The sequence below is a fragment of the Aspergillus puulaauensis genome, chromosome 3, assembly GCF_016861865.1.
Source record: "Aspergillus puulaauensis MK2 DNA, chromosome 3, nearly complete sequence".
Taxonomy (NCBI): Eukaryota; Fungi; Ascomycota; class Eurotiomycetes; order Eurotiales; family Aspergillaceae; genus Aspergillus; species Aspergillus puulaauensis.
Window position 1 is genome coordinate 238311 of NC_054859.1, and position 21433 is coordinate 259743.

At 48.6% G+C, this 21433-nt stretch overlaps 12 protein-coding genes across 12 annotated transcripts; 7 read left to right on the forward strand and 5 right to left on the reverse strand.

The window, feature by feature from the left end:
- Nucleotides 1–1222: 1222 nt before the first annotated feature.
- On the forward strand, nucleotides 1223–2329 carry APUU_30097S (MDR family NADP-dependent oxidoreductase; the record flags this gene model as incomplete). The annotated part of the gene is made up of 2 exons (XM_041701153.1): nucleotides 1223–1850; nucleotides 1905–2329. The coding sequence occupies 2 exons, from the start codon at nucleotides 1223–1225 to the stop codon at nucleotides 2327–2329; spliced, it is 1053 nt and encodes a 350-aa protein (XP_041554066.1).
- Nucleotides 2330–2832: 503 nt separating this feature from the next.
- On the forward strand, nucleotides 2833–3782 carry APUU_30098S (uncharacterized protein; the record flags this gene model as incomplete). The annotated part of the gene is made up of 3 exons (XM_041701154.1): nucleotides 2833–2948; nucleotides 2997–3311; nucleotides 3365–3782. The coding sequence occupies 3 exons, from the start codon at nucleotides 2833–2835 to the stop codon at nucleotides 3780–3782; spliced, it is 849 nt and encodes a 282-aa protein (XP_041554067.1).
- A 705-nt stretch (nucleotides 3783–4487) lies between these two features.
- APUU_30099A (SDR family NAD(P)-dependent oxidoreductase) lies at nucleotides 4488–5383 on the reverse strand (the record flags this gene model as incomplete). The annotated part of the gene is made up of 3 exons (XM_041701155.1): nucleotides 4488–4665; nucleotides 4731–4872; nucleotides 4930–5383. 3 exons carry the CDS (start codon nucleotides 5381–5383, stop codon nucleotides 4488–4490), a joined length of 774 nt encoding a protein of 257 aa, XP_041554068.1.
- An 840-nt stretch (nucleotides 5384–6223) lies between these two features.
- Nucleotides 6224–8229, reverse strand: APUU_30100A (uncharacterized protein; the record flags this gene model as incomplete). Its single annotated transcript, XM_041701156.1, has 3 exons — nucleotides 6224–6981; nucleotides 7041–7368; nucleotides 7423–8229. The coding sequence occupies 3 exons, from the start codon at nucleotides 8227–8229 to the stop codon at nucleotides 6224–6226; spliced, it is 1893 nt and encodes a 630-aa protein (XP_041554069.1).
- Nucleotides 8230–8706: 477 nt separating this feature from the next.
- APUU_30101S (uncharacterized protein) lies at nucleotides 8707–9551 on the forward strand (the record flags this gene model as incomplete). The annotated part of the gene is made up of 2 exons (XM_041701157.1): nucleotides 8707–9186; nucleotides 9237–9551. The coding sequence occupies 2 exons, from the start codon at nucleotides 8707–8709 to the stop codon at nucleotides 9549–9551; spliced, it is 795 nt and encodes a 264-aa protein (XP_041554070.1).
- An 818-nt stretch (nucleotides 9552–10369) lies between these two features.
- Nucleotides 10370–11220, forward strand: APUU_30102S (SDR family NAD(P)-dependent oxidoreductase; the record flags this gene model as incomplete). The annotated part of the gene is made up of 2 exons (XM_041701158.1): nucleotides 10370–10852; nucleotides 10906–11220. 2 exons carry the CDS (start codon nucleotides 10370–10372, stop codon nucleotides 11218–11220), a joined length of 798 nt encoding a protein of 265 aa, XP_041554071.1.
- Nucleotides 11221–11636: 416 nt separating this feature from the next.
- On the reverse strand, nucleotides 11637–12640 carry APUU_30103A (phytanoyl-CoA dioxygenase family protein; the record flags this gene model as incomplete). Its single annotated transcript, XM_041701159.1, has 2 exons — nucleotides 11637–11916; nucleotides 11985–12640. The coding sequence occupies 2 exons, from the start codon at nucleotides 12638–12640 to the stop codon at nucleotides 11637–11639; spliced, it is 936 nt and encodes a 311-aa protein (XP_041554072.1).
- A 701-nt stretch (nucleotides 12641–13341) lies between these two features.
- Nucleotides 13342–14490, forward strand: APUU_30104S (phytanoyl-CoA dioxygenase family protein; the record flags this gene model as incomplete). Its single annotated transcript, XM_041701160.1, has 4 exons — nucleotides 13342–13568; nucleotides 13621–13713; nucleotides 13764–13950; nucleotides 14017–14490. 4 exons carry the CDS (start codon nucleotides 13342–13344, stop codon nucleotides 14488–14490), a joined length of 981 nt encoding a protein of 326 aa, XP_041554073.1.
- A 652-nt stretch (nucleotides 14491–15142) lies between these two features.
- APUU_30105A (uncharacterized protein) lies at nucleotides 15143–17247 on the reverse strand (the record flags this gene model as incomplete). Its single annotated transcript, XM_041701161.1, has 9 exons — nucleotides 15143–15379; nucleotides 15435–15568; nucleotides 15631–15701; nucleotides 15753–15836; nucleotides 15895–16065; nucleotides 16119–16349; nucleotides 16414–16519; nucleotides 16586–16941; nucleotides 17000–17247. The coding sequence occupies 9 exons, from the start codon at nucleotides 17245–17247 to the stop codon at nucleotides 15143–15145; spliced, it is 1638 nt and encodes a 545-aa protein (XP_041554074.1).
- Nucleotides 17248–18007: 760 nt separating this feature from the next.
- On the forward strand, nucleotides 18008–18442 carry APUU_30106S (uncharacterized protein; the record flags this gene model as incomplete). Its single annotated transcript, XM_041701162.1, has 1 exon — nucleotides 18008–18442. One exon carries the CDS (start codon nucleotides 18008–18010, stop codon nucleotides 18440–18442), a length of 435 nt encoding a protein of 144 aa, XP_041554075.1.
- A 167-nt stretch (nucleotides 18443–18609) lies between these two features.
- On the forward strand, nucleotides 18610–19786 carry APUU_30107S (fungal specific transcription factor domain-containing protein; the record flags this gene model as incomplete). Its single annotated transcript, XM_041701164.1, has 2 exons — nucleotides 18610–18708; nucleotides 18773–19786. 2 exons carry the CDS (start codon nucleotides 18610–18612, stop codon nucleotides 19784–19786), a joined length of 1113 nt encoding a protein of 370 aa, XP_041554076.1.
- A 476-nt stretch (nucleotides 19787–20262) lies between these two features.
- On the reverse strand, nucleotides 20263–20760 carry APUU_30108A (nuclear transport factor 2 family protein; the record flags this gene model as incomplete). Its single annotated transcript, XM_041701165.1, has 1 exon — nucleotides 20263–20760. The coding sequence occupies one exon, from the start codon at nucleotides 20758–20760 to the stop codon at nucleotides 20263–20265; it is 498 nt and encodes a 165-aa protein (XP_041554077.1).
- Nucleotides 20761–21433: the final 673 nt, after the last annotated feature.

The following is a 21433-nucleotide window of genomic DNA, read 5'->3' on the forward strand; positions in this document are numbered from 1 at the left end:
CTATTGATTGATTGATATTCAAACACTTCAAAGTTCCATGTGCAGTCGATTCCAGGCCCATTGACTATAAATTCAATTTTGAGCTTCAATAGTTTATCAAAATTGACAGATCCTACACATGTGATATAAGACACCAAATAGGTTATCCAAGTCAAAAGCAGAGTTGGCCATTTGAAGAATGATATTTCTTAACCCGATTCTAAAAATTAATGTGAAGTAGACGCTTCCGCGGATTAAATCATGCTTCTTCCAACCTCTTTCAAGACCCAGATATCAGGCTCCACATTGGTATAGTTGGAAATATCCGCTCTCGTCGTTTTCGTCTCCGGGGCAGCCAGAGCGGCCACTAATCCTTCCATACTTTCAAATTGAAGAGTGGCTTGGATGATGTACTGGGATTTGATCCCATCACCCTCTAGGCTCTCGCTCACTTCCCAGCTTTTCAGACCATGGGGACCCCAGTATTTGTCAATCAATGCCATGTGGGTCTTGAGATAACTTATAGATGACCCGGGTTAGATATTTCACAGCGTGGATGTCCGTGATATTCACTTCTCACTTACTACTCTAGATTGAACTCGGTAGGAGCTCCCCAGGGCAATCTTGCTGGGTAGGCCACCACACATTGTACGGGCTTTCCCATGACTCTTGATATGAGCGAGAATAAACAATGCTTTGGCTTGAGTGTAATAGTAATTGATTCTTGGGAATTTGCATCGAACTGACTTCTGACTGAGGGAAGTGAAGCTTTATGCAAGTTAAGCCAGACCAAATTCGGACTTGTCACTGCCCTCCAATAGGGCAACTCTACCAGGAGCTCCCGAGGTCTTCAAGCAGGTAAGGCCTGTCTCTGCTTCACAGTGACTGGGAAAGTCCCCAGTACTGAAGCCGCTTAAGTATCGCCGTTAGGGAGAAGTTAGCCTACTTGGCTCAGGCTGTTTTGGCCCGTCTGGGGATAGCAACAAACTCTCCTATCGACCCGACCCGACTCGATAGCATCTGCAAGCGGAGAGCATTTGAAGCTCCATTTATCGCCATTCGTTTGGAAAACCGTATGTGAGCACTCGGTTATTTGGTATTTCATTCTTCATGCTTCGATCCCTGGCCATCCTATTCAGTTAACACACCTCGGAGTCAATCACATACCAAATAAAGCCGGTTCCTCACATATCCACGGCTCTTAGCATTACACCGAGTTCATGTCCAACATTTGAACCAAAAAATGGACTTCCCTACAGAAACGAAATGCTGGGTATTGGCCAAAAAGCCGACCGGAAAGCCCGTCATATCTGGAGCACATTCCACCTTCCGACTGGAGACGCGCCAATTACCCAGCCTAAAGCCCGGGCAGATCCTCCTGAAAACCTGCTTTCTCTCCAACGATCCCGCGCAGCGTATGTGGATCGATGCAGAGCTGCCAGCGGATCGATTATACCTGAAGCCTATCGAAGTTGGGCAGGTCATGGCGTCTCGGGGAATCGGAAGAGTTCTTTCTAGCCGCTCGTCGAAGATCAAGGCAGGAAGTCAGGTCGTTGTGCCCAATATCGGCTGGACGGAGTATGCTGTATTGTCAGACCAGGGCGTGATTGTTCTAGAGCCGCTACCACTAGGTCTAAGTGTCACGCACTATTTGGGTGCTCTGGGAAACACGGGGTTGACTGCCTACTATGGGCTCGTGGTACAAAGCGAGGCGAAGCCGCAGGATACGGTCATAGTGTCTGGAGCAGCGGGGGCTACGGGGAGTATGGTCATACAGATTGCGAAGAAGATCATTGGGTGCAAAAGAGTCATCGGCATTGCTGGGACTGATGAGAAATGCCAATGGGTCGAGAGCCTTGGGGCCGATCTATGTAAGCTTTTCTCATGAATGTGGCAGACCTGCTCAGTTTCTCACTAGATGCCAGGTCTCAATTATAAGTCAGAGTCTTTCGTGGATAACCTGAAGAAAGGCACAGCCGGCGGGGTGGATGTGTTTTTCGACTGTGTTGGAGGTGCCATCTTGGACCAGGTTCTCCCGCGGATGTCAAAGTTCGGCCGGATTGAAGCCTGTGGTGCCATATCTGGGTACAATGAGAAAGGAAGCGCACTGTTTGAGAATTGGTTTCACGTCGTGAGCATGAGGCTGAAAATCCAAGGTTTCATTGTGCTTGACTACGCCGCTCATGCCCAGGATGCTATTGAAGTTCTGAAGCAGGCTATCGCTGATCGCAAGCTTGTGCTTGGGGAACAGAGTCAAACCATTAATTCAGTCACGTTTCAGGATATACCGAAGGTCTGGTTGTGGCTCTTTGAAGGAGGTAATACAGGCAAGCTTATCACGGCGTTATAGAGCGTTCTTGCCATGTTTATCGTTTTTTAGATGGGGTCACCATAAATACTGCTTTGGGGGCTGAATAACGACTCTCATGTAATCCTTGAAATAAATGAATCCCTCGATAATAGACCAGAAGGTAGAGCGGCTTTGTACAACAAGAACTAAATAGAGATGCACAACGAGCTAGCCGAGATTCTCCTGTTCATGGCTGTTTCCAAGGTCGAGTCAACCGACTGGTTGAGTAGGCTGGTGCAGCCAGGACTCTTACAATTTCATGACCCAGCATAGCTTCTGAGCCGGAAACCCATTGTAACACCGTGGCAAAGACTTCCCTTTTCGTACATATGGGCCGATTATACTGGGACCGATTACCGATGGCTAACAAGATGCCTCGGAAGCACTAACAGGAAGGGGAATTTATTACTCACCCTTGAGTGCTCCTGCGATTATGCCAATAGTTATTTAGGACCTCACGCCGCTGTTTTCTCTCAAATCACCAGCAAATGTCTACCATCGTCATGTCCACAAAACAAAATGTCGCACTGCCCGATTTCTCGTCCATCTTCGCCCTCGACGGACAGGTTGCCGTCGTGACTGGAGGCTCACGTGGACTGGGACTACATGCTGCTTCTGGGTATGAGTAGACCTAAGTTCCAAATGCTATCTGCCTAACCAGTGTTAGTCTCCTGCAGGCAGGATGCTCCAAAGTCTACATCACGGCGCGGAAAGTTGCAGAGTGCGAGGCAGCTGCCAGGGCGTTGAACGCCCTCAAAAACAAAAGAACCGGCGCGCAAGCTATCGCTATCCCAGCCGACGTATCCAAAGCTGCGGGCGTGAACAATCTAGTCGACGAGATCTCCAAAACAACGGATCATGTCGATATTCTTTTTGCAAACGCCGGCTCAGTCTGGGGCGCACCCTTTGATACCCACCCGGAGGAGGGCCTAGACAAAACCTACAACGTGAATGTCAAGGGCGTATTTTTGCTGATCCAAAGGTCTGTACATGGATGCCACTGGCGCCTTCTCTGCAATAGCTAACTTGGCGCAGGATGGCAAGTTTGCTGGAGAGTAATGCCACTCGGCAGCACCCATCGAGGATTCTGATCACAGGTTCCATTGCGGGGATTGGAATCGGCACTCTTGGATCGCAGGCCACATACGGGTACTCGATGACCAAGGCCGCAGTCATGCATCTGGCCCGTAACCTGGCTGTTGAACTCGGGCCGAGAAACATCTTGGTCAATTCTATTGCCCCGGGCCTGTTCCCATCGAAGATGACGCTTGATCGCATGGAGAATGTAGGCGGAGTTGCGAATGTCGCTTCCAATGTTCCTAATGGAAGGGTTGGCCGACCAGAGGATATCGCGGCGTTGGTGGTCTTTCTTTCGGGTCGGGGATCCTCTCACATCAATGGGACGACAATTGTCATCGATGGTGGGAACCTACATACAAGAAGCATGCTTTGATAGATGGACGCAGCCAAATCAAAATGTCTGTCTGAAAGATAGATGTTTTCGTTTGCTAGGTGTCAGTCAATGTGGTGACCAAATTATATAAACTGTAAGGACCCTTGCTGCGCGTGCCTGTTACAATACTCTGTGCGCTTGGTTCTAGGGCCGTGATATGAAATCTAGTGAATGGTTATGTTTCTTAATTAATTTTTTATATTTTCCCCTTCAACTTTTTCTTGTTTGGGATAATTCTGTTTCTGGTTGGTTATATATCTCTAAGCCCGTGAGCCCAAACCCCGACACTTCCGAACAGCAGATTTCAACCCATTTCAGGCTGTCGCTCAAGTACCAGAGGCGACCACCAAATTTTAACAATATCATGATGCTTTGGCTGAAAAAATGCATCTAATGATTTCTTTTTGGTAGACGTTGAGCACATCCGTTTTTTGATCGAGTCCCGACAGTGGTGCAAGTTGAGCATGTCAGTAGGGGCTGGGAATCAGGCATGCTGTAAAGTTTGCGGCCTTAAAGGCCAATAAATAGAATGTATAGCCAACGGTCTGCGCAATATTTAGAAATTTCTCTGTCTTTCAGATGAATCTTGACAGTGGACATCCAGAATTTGCATCCAGATGTCGTTACAAAATAGCCCCCCCCCACTCTCTCTTCTTTCCTCCCTTAACGCTCGATTCCTCCTTAGCCGTGTGCCTTGATGGCATCTCACACCATGACCGCGCCTCCATTAGCGCAGGTAGTCGACCCGGTTATCCATCTTGCCTCATCTTCGCACAGGAAGGTCGCGATTTGTGCGATATCGTCGACTGTAGCTAAACGAGGCGCAGCAGGGACGTTGTCGATGTATTTCTGAGTTTCCTCCTGAGTTTCCGCAGGCATAGCACTGCGGAATGTCTAATGTCAGCGGGCTTTTCCCTTGTCGACGCAAAACATGTCACATCAACTTACTCCCACATTTCCGTTGCCACGGGGCCTGGGTTAATGCAATTGACCGTGACCCCATACTCGTGGCCAAGTTCCAAGCTCCAGGTACGCGTGAAGCTTTCGATAGCCGCCTTCGACGCACTGTACACCGTATGCATCTTCCATGCTAGTCCAATCGATGTGTCAACATGATTTTGCTCATCTTAAATCCGACACCACTTACCTTCTCTAGCCGCGACACTCGACATGTTCAGGATCCTCCCACCCTTGCTCAAATACGGTAAGCTTGCCTGTGCAAGAAACATCGGAAACCGCACATTCGTCTGGAACACCCTCTCGAAATGGTCGTATGTACAGTCCCGCAACCACAGCTCCTCGCTGATACCGGCGTTGTTCACGAGAATGTCAATCTTTCCAGTGAATGTCTTGATGGCCGTGTCGACAATCAACTTTGGAGAGTCAACCGAGCAACAATCCGCTTGCACAGCTGCTGCCTTGCCCCCGGACTTTTCGACCTTGGAGATCAGCTCTTGTGCAAACTTGGCGGAGCCTGGTGAGACATATGTTATGAGGACGGCGGCTCCCCGGTGAGCGAGCTCTATTGCAATTCCGTACCCAATGCCCCTGGTTCCGCCGGTGACAATGGCTACTTTACCTTCAAGCGACATGTGCGGCATGGAGTAGAACTCGGTTGATTATTGAAGCTGGAGAAATGATAGCGAAGGGTCTACTATCAGATATCAGAGCCGTGATGCGTGTCAAAGATGATAATCTACGTCCTAATATAGTCAACCAATATACCTATTTCAATAGCCAGAATTCTCAGGCAAGAGATGTTGGTAAGAGCTCGATACTGAAATGCAACTTGGTAGACCATTTGAATTGGAACTAGGCTAAGCGTATCGCGAAACTCAATATGTGGCGCCGGCAACATGAAGGCTCATTGGAGATTACCTCTTTAGGATAAAATATGCGAAGGATTCATTGAACCTTTTGGTAGACCTGCCAGCGGATTTTCGATAGACTGAATTGCTACGTTCGTACAATCCGTAGTTGGTCTGGATAATCTAAGAATATCGAACTCGACATCAGGGTACACACCTGCACCTAATTTGATATTTCAATGTTCTCTCGAATTCCTAAGAGCACTCTATCCTTCAATAAGTCACGGATCTTAAAATGTTTCTATAATCAATTCTTGGAGGCCAATCTTCAAGCTGTATTCAAGATGGATTGTTCTGTGCCCTTGAGTAGTTCTAAAGTGGCCAATGGAGGTCTGGGCACTATTACCCATCACCTCGTCACACCCAAAAACACCTCTGTGATGGACCCCCATACTTGACATGGCAAATACTATTTATCTCCGTAACCATCTAAAATACTAGTCACGACGGGATTTGGCAGCAAAATGGATAAAAGCATGCACATTCCTTCTGATAGTATCACGAACCTGTAAACAGGGCCAGATCGTGGTGCACACATGAGACGATCACAAAAGCCCTGCCATGCTAATATACTCAAAGTTTACTAGTAGAGTTCATCGAAAGAGCGTGGTTAACCTCGTCCGCCACACGAGAACCCGCTCTCAAGGCACCCTCCATGTACCCCTTCCATTCAAACGCGGTTTCTCCACCCCCAAAGAAGAGATTGTGGAAAGGAGCCCTCAACGCATTGCCATGGCGCGACAGCTCCCCTGGCCCAATGGCCGACGTAGGCGCTCCTTCAATGTACTCCTCCTTTGTCCAAGTCTGCTCATTGATCTCGAGAACATCTTTGGCTAGATGCCCATGCTCCGGTCCTACCAACTCAACCAGGTGATTAATCAAAGCCTCCTCCCTGCTGAGGGAAGATAGCTTCTCCCATTTGCTCTCTGCGTCTCCGCACAAGAACAGGGCCAAGGAGTACTGTTCGTTGGCGGAGTCCGAGATTTCCCAAGATAGATTGATTGGGCCAGTAAAACTTTGGAAAATACCTACCAAGCCAATCTCTCGCCACCATGGCCGTGCGTATGTCATGATGACTTTCGCCAGGTGGCCAGGCTTCGTTCTTGAGACGATGGCTCGCTTGTCGTACGGCAATGGAGGCGAAAAATGTATTTTCTGGTAGACGTGTGTCGGAATGGCAATGACCACTTTCTTCGCTTCCACGGTAAGCCCATTCGTAGTACCAAGTGTAACACCGCCTCCATATTGCTCGATTCTGTCGACGGGGGTGTTAAGTATGGCAGAGCCTGGCGGGAGTGTATTTGCTAGGCCTTCGGCAATTGCAGATGTGCCTAATTATGTCATATTAGCTCAGTTCTAAAATAAAAGCATTGTCGCAATGGCTGCTTACCTTGCTTGATTTTCAAGGCTTGAGCTCCCTCCGGGCCTTCCAAGAACAGGCTTTCAAAACCTCCACCAGACTTGATATAATCAAGTGCATAATGGATTCCCACATCTTCTGGCTCGCGGCACACTATACCCCTCACAAAAGCTCGCAGATAGTCAGCTGCGAATGGCGTGAACTGGTTCTGCTTGATCCAAGCCTCAACTGACACATCAATCGAGGCTGGAAATTTGCTCGTCTCCCTGAGATCAACTTCCTTCTGCAACAGTTCGATCTGCTGGAACATCTGCTTAAGGTTGAAGTTTGTGCCAGGACCCCGGCTTGAGGTTGTATCCTGAAAGGGTAAGTCTTTTTTATGCCGCAATGACAGAATGTGAGGGAGCCTTACCTCAGGAACAGATGCCACATCGGTGCGAAAGATGTGCCCATTGGTATCTTGGTAAACCGCAAGCCCCTTCGTATACTGCTCAACAATATCAAGCCCAAATTGCTTCGCGAGTGCGTAGACTTTCGGCTGCGTTTTCTGATTGATCCAAGTCGCGCCCAGCTCGACTCTTCCTTTCCCACTTTTCAGAGGAATCGTCCAACTCCTGCCCCCGACCCGATTCTTGGCTTCAAGGAGAAGGACCTTGTGGCCGATCTGGTGTAGGTCATACGCAGCCTGCAAGCCGCTAAATCCCGCGCCAACGACAACAGCATCGGCCTTCAACGACGCTAGGCGCAGCTCCGAAGGATTCGGCGAGGGAGCAAAGGGGGTTCTTGAGCCTCCAATTGCCGCCGTTGCTTCCACTTCGAATTTGATATGAGGGAATGCCAGCGCTGGAACTGGAACCAAGGTTGTCAGGGGCTGGAACCGCACCCCATACCGGTCCGTGAGGAATGCAAATGTTGACTTGAGCAGGTCTGGGAAACTTTCATCTGCATTCCAGTTCACGCAGAACCATTTCAGTTTTATCACGTCACGGATCTGGGCGCCGGATGCGTGAAGAACATCCTCGAGGTTTTTGAAGGCTTGTTCAACTTGATCCTTGAACGACTCGGGGAATGTTCCATCCTTGCGGCCTCCTACTTGGCCCGATGTAAATACCAAGCGTCCACATCCGTTAACAGATACGGCGTGAGAATAGAACTCCGGGTCAGGGAGACTTGGAGGGTTGATGAAAGTGGGGCAGAGGTACTTGTTTTTGGGAGTCATGATCTGCAATGTTGATTGATCGATGGATGTGTTTGTAAGGAGAAAGGGAGTAAAATCAAAGTCAATTCAATCTAAAGCCCGGGCGCTTGAGTTATAATCAATGTTGCCAATTGACAACAACATGGGACAACTCATCAGAGGATGATTGCCAGCCAAACAAACATCAATTGCCTAACTATTATAAGTAAGCCTAAGTTGCCCGATTTGTATGATGCATGGTTCTGCGAGTGTCCACCAGAGATTGCGCATCTGATTAACTGTTTTGCTTCCGCCTACTGTTGCTTATTTAGGGCTAACTCCAAACATCGACCATTCTCCAAATGATCGCCATCCATGGGTGAAACTCAAGTGGGATTTTGGAATATACCACTCACCCTTTGTAGGTCGTTCAGTTTAAATCTAGGGCTTTTGTCAATTTGCAAGGAGCTTTGTGTCAACCGTTCAGTCTTTCCATCAACAATCCGGGAATCTATAACTATGACATCCGATTTGTCCGGAAGGACCACTGTCATCACCGGCGCCGTTGGGGGCTTAGGGTTCGCATTGACTCTCGCCATTCTACAAGCAGGCGGCGACGTTGTCTGCTTGGATCTACCCCTCGAGCCGCCGAGAGAGGCGTGGGTTGCGATTACGACCTGGGCCACGAAATCCAATACGGTTGCAACATATCATCATTGTGATGTTACGAACGAGGAGGAGATCAAAGCGGTACTTGAGAAGTCTCAGCAATCTGCGCAAGAGCGCAATCATCCCATTCGCGGACTTATCGCGGGCGCCGGAATCCAGAAGATGTACGATGCGATGGAATTCCCCGTCGACGCTTTCCGAAAGATCCATGATATCAACGTTACCGGGAGCTTCTTGATAGCCAAGCACGTGGCGAGAATTATGAGAGACACAGGTCTAGGGGGGAGCATTCTACTAGTCGCCTCGATAGCGGGATACGTTGCGAGCAGGGTTTGTTGAATTGATGATCGATGTCGATTCTAGCTTGCTAACGAATTCAGGGCGTCCACGGAGCTGCATACTGCGCCTCTAAGGCTGCAACGCATGCGCTATGCCGCTCTCTCGCCACAGAATGGGGCACGCTTGGAATAAGGATCAATTCTCTCTCCCCTGGTCCTATTAAGACGGATTTGCTAGATGCGATGCTCGAGGAAACTCCGTCGCTTAATGCATCGTTTATGGCCTCAAATGTCCTTGGACCCCTCGGAGCTCCCGATGATCTTCAAGCAGCGGCTATTTTCTTCCTGGGGGACGGGTCATCTTATGTGACAGGCACAGATCTATTGATTGATGGGGGAGCTTGCTCATCGACTTGAAAGTTAGTCACCTGGCCATTTCAGGATCACTGTAGATACGAGAATAACAGTTGTTCCTCTCGATTCTGTGGTATTCTCCATAGTAAAGAGGACTGCATGTTTAACTTCAATAGGCCCTGACCCCCAGTGTTTTCTGCTCTCTGTACTAATTTAATTTAAGCAATTGCATCCTATTCTTTGGGTTTCACGATATCTACCTTCTATCACCTTATTATCTCAACAACGTTTACAACAAACCATAGTTGCTGTGTATGGAACACTTCTTTTAGCCATTTTGCTTTACTGGACCTGCCAAACAATGTATTCTGAATGTAAACATTGAGAAGACGATTCAAAATTTTCAATGCTCCTTTTTGCTTTCACAAAAATTTTATTTATCACAGCCAACACTTGAACCAATTATCTTCGAAACTACCGGTCGAGATACCAAAATAAGCTTGCTCTGCCTAAGTATGCCATTTTGAGTCAGGTTCTCCGCCCTCTTTGACACAACATCGTGCTGCTTAATAATAATACAAGAATCCCATGCTCAGTGAAGTTTCAATTTACTCTGGCTGTATCTACTCAATCTGTCGCCTTTTGTGAAGGACAATGCGGCTACCTTTCCTGATGGGAGCATCCCCGGCCGTAATAAGCCCTAGATGCGGGGAACTAGCAATGAGCCGGATGTAGCAGCTGGTAGGCTACTTATCCTAATACAAGGAAAGTAGACTTGAGTCTTTTCCCATCCCATATCCAAGACCTTGGAATCATCAAACCTCTCGTTCGATTGCTTTGCATAATTACTTTTGAAGCACATTCGTTACAACGCAGCCACTATGTCTACTCCAGGACTCCGTGACAGAACCATAATCATCACAGGCGTTTCCCGAGGCCTGGGAGCATCCATCGCCCAAGCAGTCTTGGAGGCCGGCGGCGACGTGTATGGCATCGACATCCTCCCACAACCCGTCGAAGAAGACCGGCAAGACATCTCTACCCTTCCGAAGGGTAACGAATCCCAACTTACCTTTTTCCAAGCCGATATACGCGATGAACCAGCCATCGAGTCGGCTTTGGCTCAGGTCAGAGAGCTAGCAAAGCAACGGGGAAAGCCAGTTCTCGGGCTGGTAAATTGCGCCGGGGTGCAACACACGGAGAATGCAGAAGATTTCCCGGTCCATGAATTCCAACGCATCATCGATGTTAATGTCATGGGAAGCTTTATCGTTGCTAAGCATACGGCTCGACTGATGATCGCGGAGAATTGGAAAGGGAGTATGGTGCTGATCGGTTCGATTGCGGGCTACGTCGCAAATAGGGTGAGTGTATTGTCCTGCTCGATGCTGATGACACTTATTTACTCTGATTTCAGGGCATCCACGGAAGTGCGTACTGTGCGTCAAAGGCCGCTGTGCAAATGATGGTCAAATCGTTTGCATATGAATGGGGAAAGCATGGAATCAGGGTAAACAGCCTTTCACCAGGCCCCATCATGACCAACATGGTGGGCGAGCTTTTGGATAATAATGCAGATTTGAAATCTTTGCTTATGTCTGGGGCTGTTCTTGGGCGACTGGGGGTTGTCCAGGATGTACAGGGTGTGACTGTATTCCTGCTCAGTGACACCTCCGGATACATGACGGGAGCTGATGTCAAGCTCGACGGTGGTGCCACGATCTCTGTCTAGCTGAATACTTAGTTTGAATAACATCTAGCTAGCTAACTAATTAGCTTCATTTGCATGTCACCTTTTTTATTTATCACCCCAATCGCTCATTATTGACTTCGTATTTTTGTTCAATTGATATAACCATGTGTGGTGACTTTAACTTATAGGGCTACATTAGTGATGACGAACAGTACGGGAGAAGCTGCCTAGTAAGGTAGAAATGCGCTTGCTAGTCTACTTCGAAGCCAGCAATTGGAATGAAGATGCATCTGCATATATTACTATTAGATATATTATATTGATTACTCTCGAAAGGCGTGGTTGTATAACATTTCACATCAATCTGTAATAAGGGATTTAAGCCAGGAAATTCGACCCACTAACTAGCCAGTGTCAAAGCATTCCATGCGTTACTGAACCCAATCACTTGCAATTTACACAAGGTCACCAGGCCGCCACTTGGTCCAGTCGCCATTACACTTCAAGAATTCCAATGGTTCCATCTGTTCCACGAAGCCACCATACGGACGGCTTACATAGTAGCCTAATAGCTTCTGAACATCTTCCGGATAGTCCTTGATATCTTCAAAGCTGTAAGCCAGATACTGGTTCTCATCCTGGCGGCACCAGCCAGGCGTCATGAACCCCGCGAACAGGAGTCTGTATTCATCCGAGGTAGTGTTCTGACCTGCTCCGTGGTAGGTTGACCCAAGCCTGTTCCAACACCTATTAGCGAGTATTTCACAAACCACACATGAAAGATGAAGTAATCGTAAACTTACCACATCAAGGCATCACCCTTCTCCAACTCCGCCGAGGCCGCCTCATCTAATCGAGGCTTTCGCTGGTCGTCCCACTTGTTGGAGCCTGGCACGACTCGCGTGGCGCCATTCGCTTTATGCGACCTCGTCGCTGCGAACATCATGCCCAGCTCGGTTTCATATTTGGCGGGATGTCGCGTGTGATGACACTGGTCATCTCGGTGCAGCCCTTGGGCCTGGGCTCCCGGTCCAATCCAGAAGGCCATGGTGTTGGTGACTTGAGGCCTGCTGACGGAGGTTTGCTTTTGTTTGCCGTAGTAGGTGGTGGTCGTTTTCGAGAGCAGTAGATTGCTCACTTCTTGGAATAACGAATTGGCCAGAAGCTTGGTTGCAAAGGTGCGGCTTTTGCCCGCCAGACCTGAAACTTGTTTGCTTTCTTTCGGCATGGTAACGCCATCATGTCTTGCCTGGCCAAGGAGATGAGGTTGGATCTCCTCAACGGCCTTGTCGATGTCTTCGTGGTCGGCTATTTGCTCCAGTATCAGACCGCCGTCTCTCAGGAGAACTGTCAATACCTCTTGCGGCATTGATGTGCGAGGCAGGCGGGCTAGTCTAGGCTCGACGCTGGTGACGCCGTTGGCGCCGTTAGTAGTATGTCCGGTGTTGTTTGCAGCCATTTTCGATCACGAGTAAGAAAAAATTGTCGTCGAGTCCGATCGGCGAGCAACTGCACTTAGTCTGGTTTTTCATGGTTTTCAATACATGGACTTCTATTAAATAGGCAGTGCATCTTTTCCTGAAACTGCCGCTGCTGGCTGCCCAGTTGAGTCAAAGTTACTTGTTGGTACGGCTATCGCTCCCTGAAACGGTCAACTTAGCCGCGGTCTCTGAGCATTGTGATTGCTATCTCAAATCATCTGAGTGGCCTTCTCCAACTGGTTGCAAGGTAGAACTCTACTAGTGGCCTCGTTAATCATAGATTAGACCGGAAACTCCTGTACGTAATGATCTACCATGTGCTCAACCTCCAAAATAGGGGATATCAATCGATATAATTGGATCGCTTAGTCTCTTAACACGTTCACATTTGAAATAGTGTCCGATGGGCCGTCCATGCGGCCTGTTTCTGACATAGTATTTCCAGATACAGTTATCTTATCCTGAGGTTAGGCGTGTATTCCGGTGATCAGTGTTGGATAGAGGAAACAAATTACAGAATCTCAAACGGACAGACTCATCGTCACTTTTGCCTATTTGGTGGCAAAGGTACCATTGCAGGCCATATATTTCGGGCTGTCCTTTTCCCGTGCCAACTTCGATATTGTTCTTGATTAGAATCAAACACAGTTGCACCTGTGACAACAAGTCAACAGTCAACATGGTTAACCCACCCCATCAGCGTAACAACCCCGAGGTGGTTGAACTGCCAGTTACAGCGCCTCTCGACGAGATAGTCGAAGTTATCCGTCGCGATGGAGGCGTCATAATAAAGAATTTCATCACTCCGGAGACCGTGCAGAAGGTCAATGAGGAGATCGCGCCGCACTGGGAAAAGAAGGGTGTTTATAAAGGCAACCTGTTCAACGCGGAAGATCCACCCCTCAGGTAAGCCTTCTTCTCAAAGGAGCTCGGCAAATCGTTGTATTAAGTCTTCCAGCGGCCTTGTTGGCAAATCCCGAACAATGGCGCTCGAGTGTCTTAATCACCCAGTTTATCGCGAAGCAGCCAAGAAGCTTCTTCGCGACGTCACGTAAGTTTTCTCCTGTAGCGACAGGGCACAATATCACTGACTCTTTCTAGGTATCCCTGGTGGGGTGACTCGAGAAGCATTTGCATCTCCGACCCGATTCTGTCCGTTTCACAGGCTTTTACTCGTGGACCCAAGACTGCAGGACAACCGTTGCATCGAGACGACATTCCGCAGCACTATGAGCATGAAGAGGGCAGCGGAGACAGCAGTCTGTTAGGCATCCTTATTGCAGGCACGGTATGGCAAACGCGAACATGAGGCATCAAAGTGATTCCCCCATCATTAACGTTCATTTGCGGCCAGGAAACGAATTACGAGAATGGCGCTACTCAAGTCATTGTCGGGTCCCACAAATGGGGCGATGATCGTGGTCCAGCTGAGGAGTCTCTTTGCTCGACCGCTGAGATGAAGGTCGGCGACGCGTTCATAATCATCGGTAGTATCTGGCATGGTGCAGGAGAGAATAAGTCAGAGACCAGTCGACGAAATATCTACTCGATGCACATGGTCAAGGGGTGTCTCCGGCATGACGAGAATCAATTCCTTGCCATTCCTCGCGAGGTTGTCAAATCTTACCCTCCAGAGGTTCAACAGTTGATAGGTTATTCGGTTAGCCAGCCATATTGCGGCTGGGTTGAGATGGACGACCCGGTTAAACTGGTTGCTGGCGATCAACTGGATTGGACTCACAGGGACCTCCAGGGTATCATCTTTGAAGGCCCGGGCTCCGAGAACTTTGCGGGCCAGAAACCTGTTTTGACCCCTCTAGTCGTGTAGTTATGGGTGCAATTGGTCATACCTGTCCATAGTGAAATTCAATTTGGTTCCTTGTTTTGAGAGCCTCCTAGTATCACGGTATCTCTTGATGTAACATCGATTGAGCTGTATCTAGGCGAGCTGTTGATATAGCCTCGCGGCCAGAATATTGCCCTTTGTCGCAAAGATGCGGTTGGATGTGCTGGATAGGAAGCGATGAATTGGTAAATCTACTGAAAATGCTAGCCAAATACAAATGAGGAATGCAGGCCCTAAGGCCTAACAAATAACCAAAATTCCCATATATAAACGTGAGATACCCGACACTTTTTATCCCACACAATCAGCCAAACTAACCCACAACATTTGCAGCCTTGGAAGTCGTGTGCCATTTCCCTTAGCTATGAAGTGGTCTACGGTAAAACCGGGCCTCTTCTGGTGTCCATAAATGATTAATCTCCTGTACGATAATGCTAAACTTTGAGTAACCTGTTTGCGTCTGCCGTACAATTTTGTACTGGTACGTTACGGCCCACCCCGCCCTCGGTGCGATGAAGCCAACAAATTGGTAGTATGGTATGCCCAGGTGGCCGCATTACATGAACGAGTACGAATGCCGTACTCACGCGGAAGAAAGTCCTGCATTTCTCAGCAATAGCCGGTAACTGTGACCCTATACCGGTTGTCCGATCGCACTCCCCCCGCCTGCAATCTCATTTTGCCCAGCCAAGTCGTATATCTGCTCATCATTTTCTGGGACCATCGTCTCCACAAGTTCACCAAGAGACGGAGGGTGATAGGACTTGCGAGCATCAAGAATCCAGTTGGCAATAATAAGGATGAAAAAGCTACCGTAGAGGAGACAGGCATAGTTCATATTTGTCGCGGTGACTGGGGACACGCCCGGAATCTATAGAGCGGTTAGCGGCATGGAGTCGGATATTCCCATCGCATATATGACAGACCGGTACAATAGCATTTGCAAATAGACCATACATCACAGAGACGACACAGAAGACGTATCCGTACCGTCCCAGACTGTATGGGGTCTTTGGTAGATTCTTCCGGCCAAAAATCAGCATCATCAATGCAGGGGATGCTAGAAGCCTTGTCAGCTACTCGAAGATTCCGGGAAGCATCGGCCAGAGATGAGGGCCCTACAGTAACTCAGAAGCATGAATCCCGCCCCGGCACCTAAGATTGCATTGAATCCTTGGGTGGAAAACAAATACCTACTGTTGTTTAGATATGAAGAGACTCATGGGGCGCAGGGATGTACTTACACAATGCCAACCAGAATTGCGACGAAGGAAACAAGGCAGACAGAGAGTGTCGGAACCTTTAGCTTGGAATCGACTTTAGTTAAACTGTAGAGTCGTCAGCGCTGGCTGCTCGTTTGGTATTACACATGTCAGTGCCATTCACCTGCTCTTGAAAAACAGGCCGCCGTCTCGAGCAAGAGCATATCCTTGCCGACTCGACGTGACCGTTGCAGCAGTAGTAGCCATGACATAGTTGATAAGCAGGACCATATTGAAAACAATGGCTGCTCCATTGCTAGAGAGTGATTGGCGCATAAGTTCGACCACGGGAACCCTACTACCAGTCAATTTCCGCATGGAGATTTGCTTGAATGCTGCGTGACTTACCCAGTGGGCGTATTGATGAGGGGGTCCAGCTCTTTGATGCTAAATCCAATCACCGTGATCCAAATAATTCCCACTATAGACTGAGAAGCCCAAGTGATCCACAGGATCTTTGGTACTTCCTTCGTGGGTGAATTCACTTCCTCAGCCAAGTGACATGCCGCGTCAAGAGCAACAAAGGAGATGAGGCTGTTGTATAAGCCGAGCACGACCGCGATTGAGGAACTTGCGTATCTGCAAACATCCGGATGTTAAAAGATAAAGTTCCAAGTATGTAATTAGATGACTTGATACTGACCCGGTCTCGTTGATCACCTCCACGAAAACAAAGTGAGCGCTTGACTTGGGTGCTTTCACAAGTAAAGCAATCGTAAACCCCACGAACCCTAGAACGTTGGTTATGACTGTGAGAGATGGCAATCAGCGTTTGACATTAAGACGATAAATTGACAAGGATAGGAGCCGCATACATCCGACATTTTCGATCTTATCTAGTAACCCGAAGAGGTACAGGTTGACCAGGCAGGCTACAAGCACCCAGCCCACATAGACGAGAAATAAATGCCATCGCCCTCCGACCACATATTCCGGATGAGTCAAGATAGCCAAAGAGAAGGTAAGTCCGGTGGCAATTGACGCACAAGCAGCGATTGTTAACACCCACCCGAGAAAGTTGAGCCAGCCAAGTGCGTATCCGACGTATCTGCGATACCTTTCTGGGGCTAGAAAGGTCGCAAAGTGATAGGCGCCACCGGCAGTGGGGAAGATAGAAGCACATTCAGCGAGGATGCCGATGACACTGATCAGGCCGACTGATGTACCGATGCTGCAAACGAGTTTGTCAGTGCATATGGGTCAGGGTGTAGCTAGGCTGACGAACTTACATGCCGTATAGAATTGCAGGTATCCCTCCTGCAGAGAAACCAACAACAAAAATGTATGACGTCCCTCCGAAGATGTTCACAATGTTCCACGATACGCTCAGGACTCCCCAAACGCTGAAATCGCGGTTCAGCTTGGTTTTCATCACCGTCTCGCCCTGCTCGATAGAATCGACGTTCGCTCCGGGGCGTTCACTGTCAGGCTTTAAATCGTCGGGAGGCACATCCTTTTTTTCTGATCCGGCCTCCATACTCGATAGACGTGGCAGAATAAGAAGGGATATGGTGTTTCTTTGGAAGGGCGTCAAGGTCAAGACGTCGGAATAGTGAGAGGAAGTCAACCCTTCGAATTCTATCCCACAGGGAACATATGGAATTAAACCAACCCTTGGCCTTTGGAATTACGGGTCGGTAATGCTGAGCATCTCCACCTGGGTGACATTTTCTCGCCCCAGGAGGCATCGATCCCTCATCTGAACTATGGCTAGGACCTCTCGATCTGTCCCGGTTTGCCGTGGCGGGAGCCAAAGATACCCGACTTGACCAAATCAAACGCATTGAGCAAGACTAATCCGAAAATGATGCCATTAGGCGGAACTCTCTTGATCAGCAATACCACTTCGACAGTCTCATCTGAAGATAGATGAGGGGAAATAACACTATGACATTTATCCTCTCCGAATCGTTATCAACTGATAGGTGTATAACCGGTGATTCCCGAGCTCCTCCACATCTAATCGCTGATCCCGTTGCTATCGCCGTTGCCCAGACGCCACCCATCCTACGACCGGCAGGTTCGAGCCATGGGATCTTCTGAAGCTCGCCGGTTTTCAGACGGGGATTTCATACGATGGGGGTTCAATATCGCCGAGACCGAGCCATTGGGCTCTCCATTTCTGCCTGTTCACGGACAGAAATACCAGAATCGTCACACGGAACCAGCGTCTTTAAAAACATGTGAGTTGAAAGACCGGACACCGAAAAGATCAAGTCGGAAGATAAGTCGCCATCATGTCCAGAACACCAAAGGTTAGTCCCGAAGTCTTCCCGAAAGCGACGATGGCTTCGAATTCAGTTGACGCTCATTTCCATTTGTTGACAGGAAGGGGCGATAACTCGTATAAACCTAAGAAGACAAAGGTCGCCAGGGCTATGACAGGAATCGCAGGAGTTGATTCGACGTACCCATTGGACCACCTACTGTCTATATCTACCTACCTTCTGGGTGACACTCTACAATTCGACTCCGACGATGAGGCCTGGCCTGGTGAGACCAACACCAAAAGCCCAAAGAAAAGATATAAGGCTATAGTGCAGGAAGGGCTCCCGGAATTGCTACAATCAGAAGATACGCCGAGCCGGCCAGGAAAGCAGAACAATTCCACGCCCATATTGTGCAACGAACTAGACATATCCCAGTTCCCATATCCCAGTTCCTCCGACTAAAGGGAGCCGTGGAAGCTCCACACCTAGCTATGCGTCGCGAACTGTTGCAGGCTTTTTGCTTGTATGTGCATCCGACCCTGCCGGCCCTAGATCTTTCAGACGCTCTGAACAAGGTATTGAATGCACCAGATGGTTCAGCAACAACTTTGCTCCTGGCCCAATCCATAATGCTTGCTGCAGCTGCGTTTATTCATTCCCCCGATAAATGCTATCCCGGCTGCCTGTCGCACCGCGAATTGAGGCGGACATTCTTCCAAAAGTCTAAGGTAATAACGAGCTCGACTATCCATTCGTTCGACCAGTTTTCTAATGTTTGATGGGGGAGAATAGATGATTTACGAGAGCAACCTGGGGGCAGAGGCGGATACTATCACACAAATACAGTCCCTGTTGTTGATGAGCTCGTGGCAAGATGAGGGTGACTATGCAAAAGACTCCCATTACTGGCTCAGTCTCGCCATATCCACAGCCCAGCGGCTCGGACTACATCAAAGGTCAAGTGCGCCACATTCTCCACTCCATCGACGGCTATGGTGGTGTATCTATCTCCAAGATATCCGCATTAGCCTCGCTCTACGCAGACCGAGACAGATCAAAGACGAGGATAGTACGGTCGAGCCTCTGACAGAAGAGGATTTATGCTGCTGCTTCGTCAGTGACAGGGTCTTTCCCGCACTGGCGTCGCTACAGTCAATGCTTGATTCTAGAAACCAGCATGCAATCATCCGCCAGTTCTTACTCGCTGTGCAACTGGGACTTCAGGCTGGGAAGGTCTTGGATGATTTTTATCATGCATCATGGACACAGACTATCGATCCGCAATTGCCTCTGCTCTTACAGCCAAACACATCAATCACCTTGACGATGGGGGTGTCTACAGAAGGCTCCCTTGACTCTGCCGCAAGGGTACCCGGGGCCAATTCATTTGAGCTAAGGGAAGAACTAACCGCTATCAACTCAGAGGACGATCTCAGGAGAGTTTCATTGGCCGTACAGCGGATGGACTATTATCTACTACACCGTTCGGCACTCTGCTACCTCTTTCGGTCCTTAGACTTTTCGCCACAGACAAGTTGCTCCGTGTGGAATGTCAGATTGTCAGACGCGGCACGCGACATTACATCAATTGTCGAATTGTTTCGCCACCGTCTTGACGTTATTTTGGTGCCTGGTATTGCTGTCACCGCACTCAGTCTAGCGAAGGAGGTGCATGCGATGGAATTGAAATCTGCCAGAGGCAACAACAAGATGCACCCATTGTCTATGTTCAGGCTGTGCGAGCGCACTTTGAAAAGTCTCTACGAAACGTATCCCGCTGCGATATCACAGAGTGGTCTGCCCTGAGATCGCCTTTACATATGGACCGCCCCGTACTGAGTATAACCTCAGACATAGCCATTAGTTGACATATGACTTCACTATGGATTGCATCCCCGAAGTGAATCCAAACTCGTTCTTAACTGTTGCAGTTGGAATACTGTGTTGACCAGTATTCAAATCTTCTATGAGTTCACGAATTGTTGAAATGCAGTCCAAACGTAACGAATGGAGTAAAAGCTCATAGAAAGGCGATTAGTGGGGGGGGGGAATGGGGGAAATGGGCAGAGGAGGGAAGGTCGCCAGTTGACTTCAGTCCAAGACAGCTTCTTTGAATTTCAAGATGTACAGAGTATTATCCCAAATATTCTCATGTATTCAATTTGGAAAGCATCTATCTAAGCCATTATCCGAGTTTGACACATTCCGAGAGCTGACATTTGTCACAAAGACCCAGTGTTGAGATGCAATTCATTGCTTTCCAATGGCATCTACTTGGCAAATCACACCTTCATCGCTGTGCTGAAGACACCCAAAGGATCCTCCCGATTCATCCAAGTCGCCTGCAGCTTCATCGTCTTGATCCGCCAGCCCGACTCCGTTCTCACAAACGTCCACTCATAGGGGCCTCCCTGCCACAAAGTATCCGTCCGCTTCTCCGCATCTCTGATAACGACCATAATCAAATATGAGGACCCAGTAGCCGTATCACCATCGACTTCGAACCGCATATTCGTCATGTAATGCAATTGATCTACAACGTTGCTTTCATTCTTTTCGATCATTCGCGCGATGTTGTCGCGGCCTTTCACGGGTCCCCACGGGCCATATTGTTGTTGCCCATTTTCGGCATATGTGTTTGCGTGGCCTCGAAAGTCATGCCTGTCCGGGGTTTTGCAGTACTGGTCGAGAAGCTCGTGGAGGGCTTGCTTGTCTTCGAGAAGATTGAGGCGTTCCTGTAGTGCCTTTACTGTCAAGCTGAGATTTGTATCGGAAGTCATTGTGGTTTGACGGGAGGAATTCGGGAGGCGAGACACCACTAGGTATATTGACTCGGTTGTTTCGATCGGCTGTGATTGAAGAACAACGGAATTGCTTTTCTCAATTAACGAGTATCTTATCTCTCTTTTAAATCTCAACTTCACGGATTGCTATGAAAATGGAACCGAATTGAGTCAAATAGACCGATTCTTCCATCACTGTAGGAATCGACTATCCGAAAGTAGTTAAATTTGGCTACTCCATCAACAAGAAGTCAAGCTTCGCAGCACCTCTAACTTGGCCCCTGGATAGCCCCTCAGCACTGCTGAAAGCTCACCAAACAGAGTAAGCAGTTGATAAGCTGGGAGTTGAATTTGGAGTTCCAGAGATAACGGCAGTACCCTCACCAAAATTCGATAGTTAGGGAGAACTTATTTACTGCCTCAGGCCATAATCATGCAGTCGGAATCTCGTGCTCGGATATAGATTATCTAGATTGCCGATTGCTTTGTATGGGTCGGACTGCCCCCATAAATTGCCAGATCCAGGGGCTTTGGGTTTCATAGTTATTCAGACTCTTTTCCGATTCCATTGGTTGACGCATATATCCTCTACACCCTAGGTTGCGACATGCTTTGTGGTGTCTGTGAAATAGAATCGATGCTTGGGTACTGAAACATACCGATCGCCCAG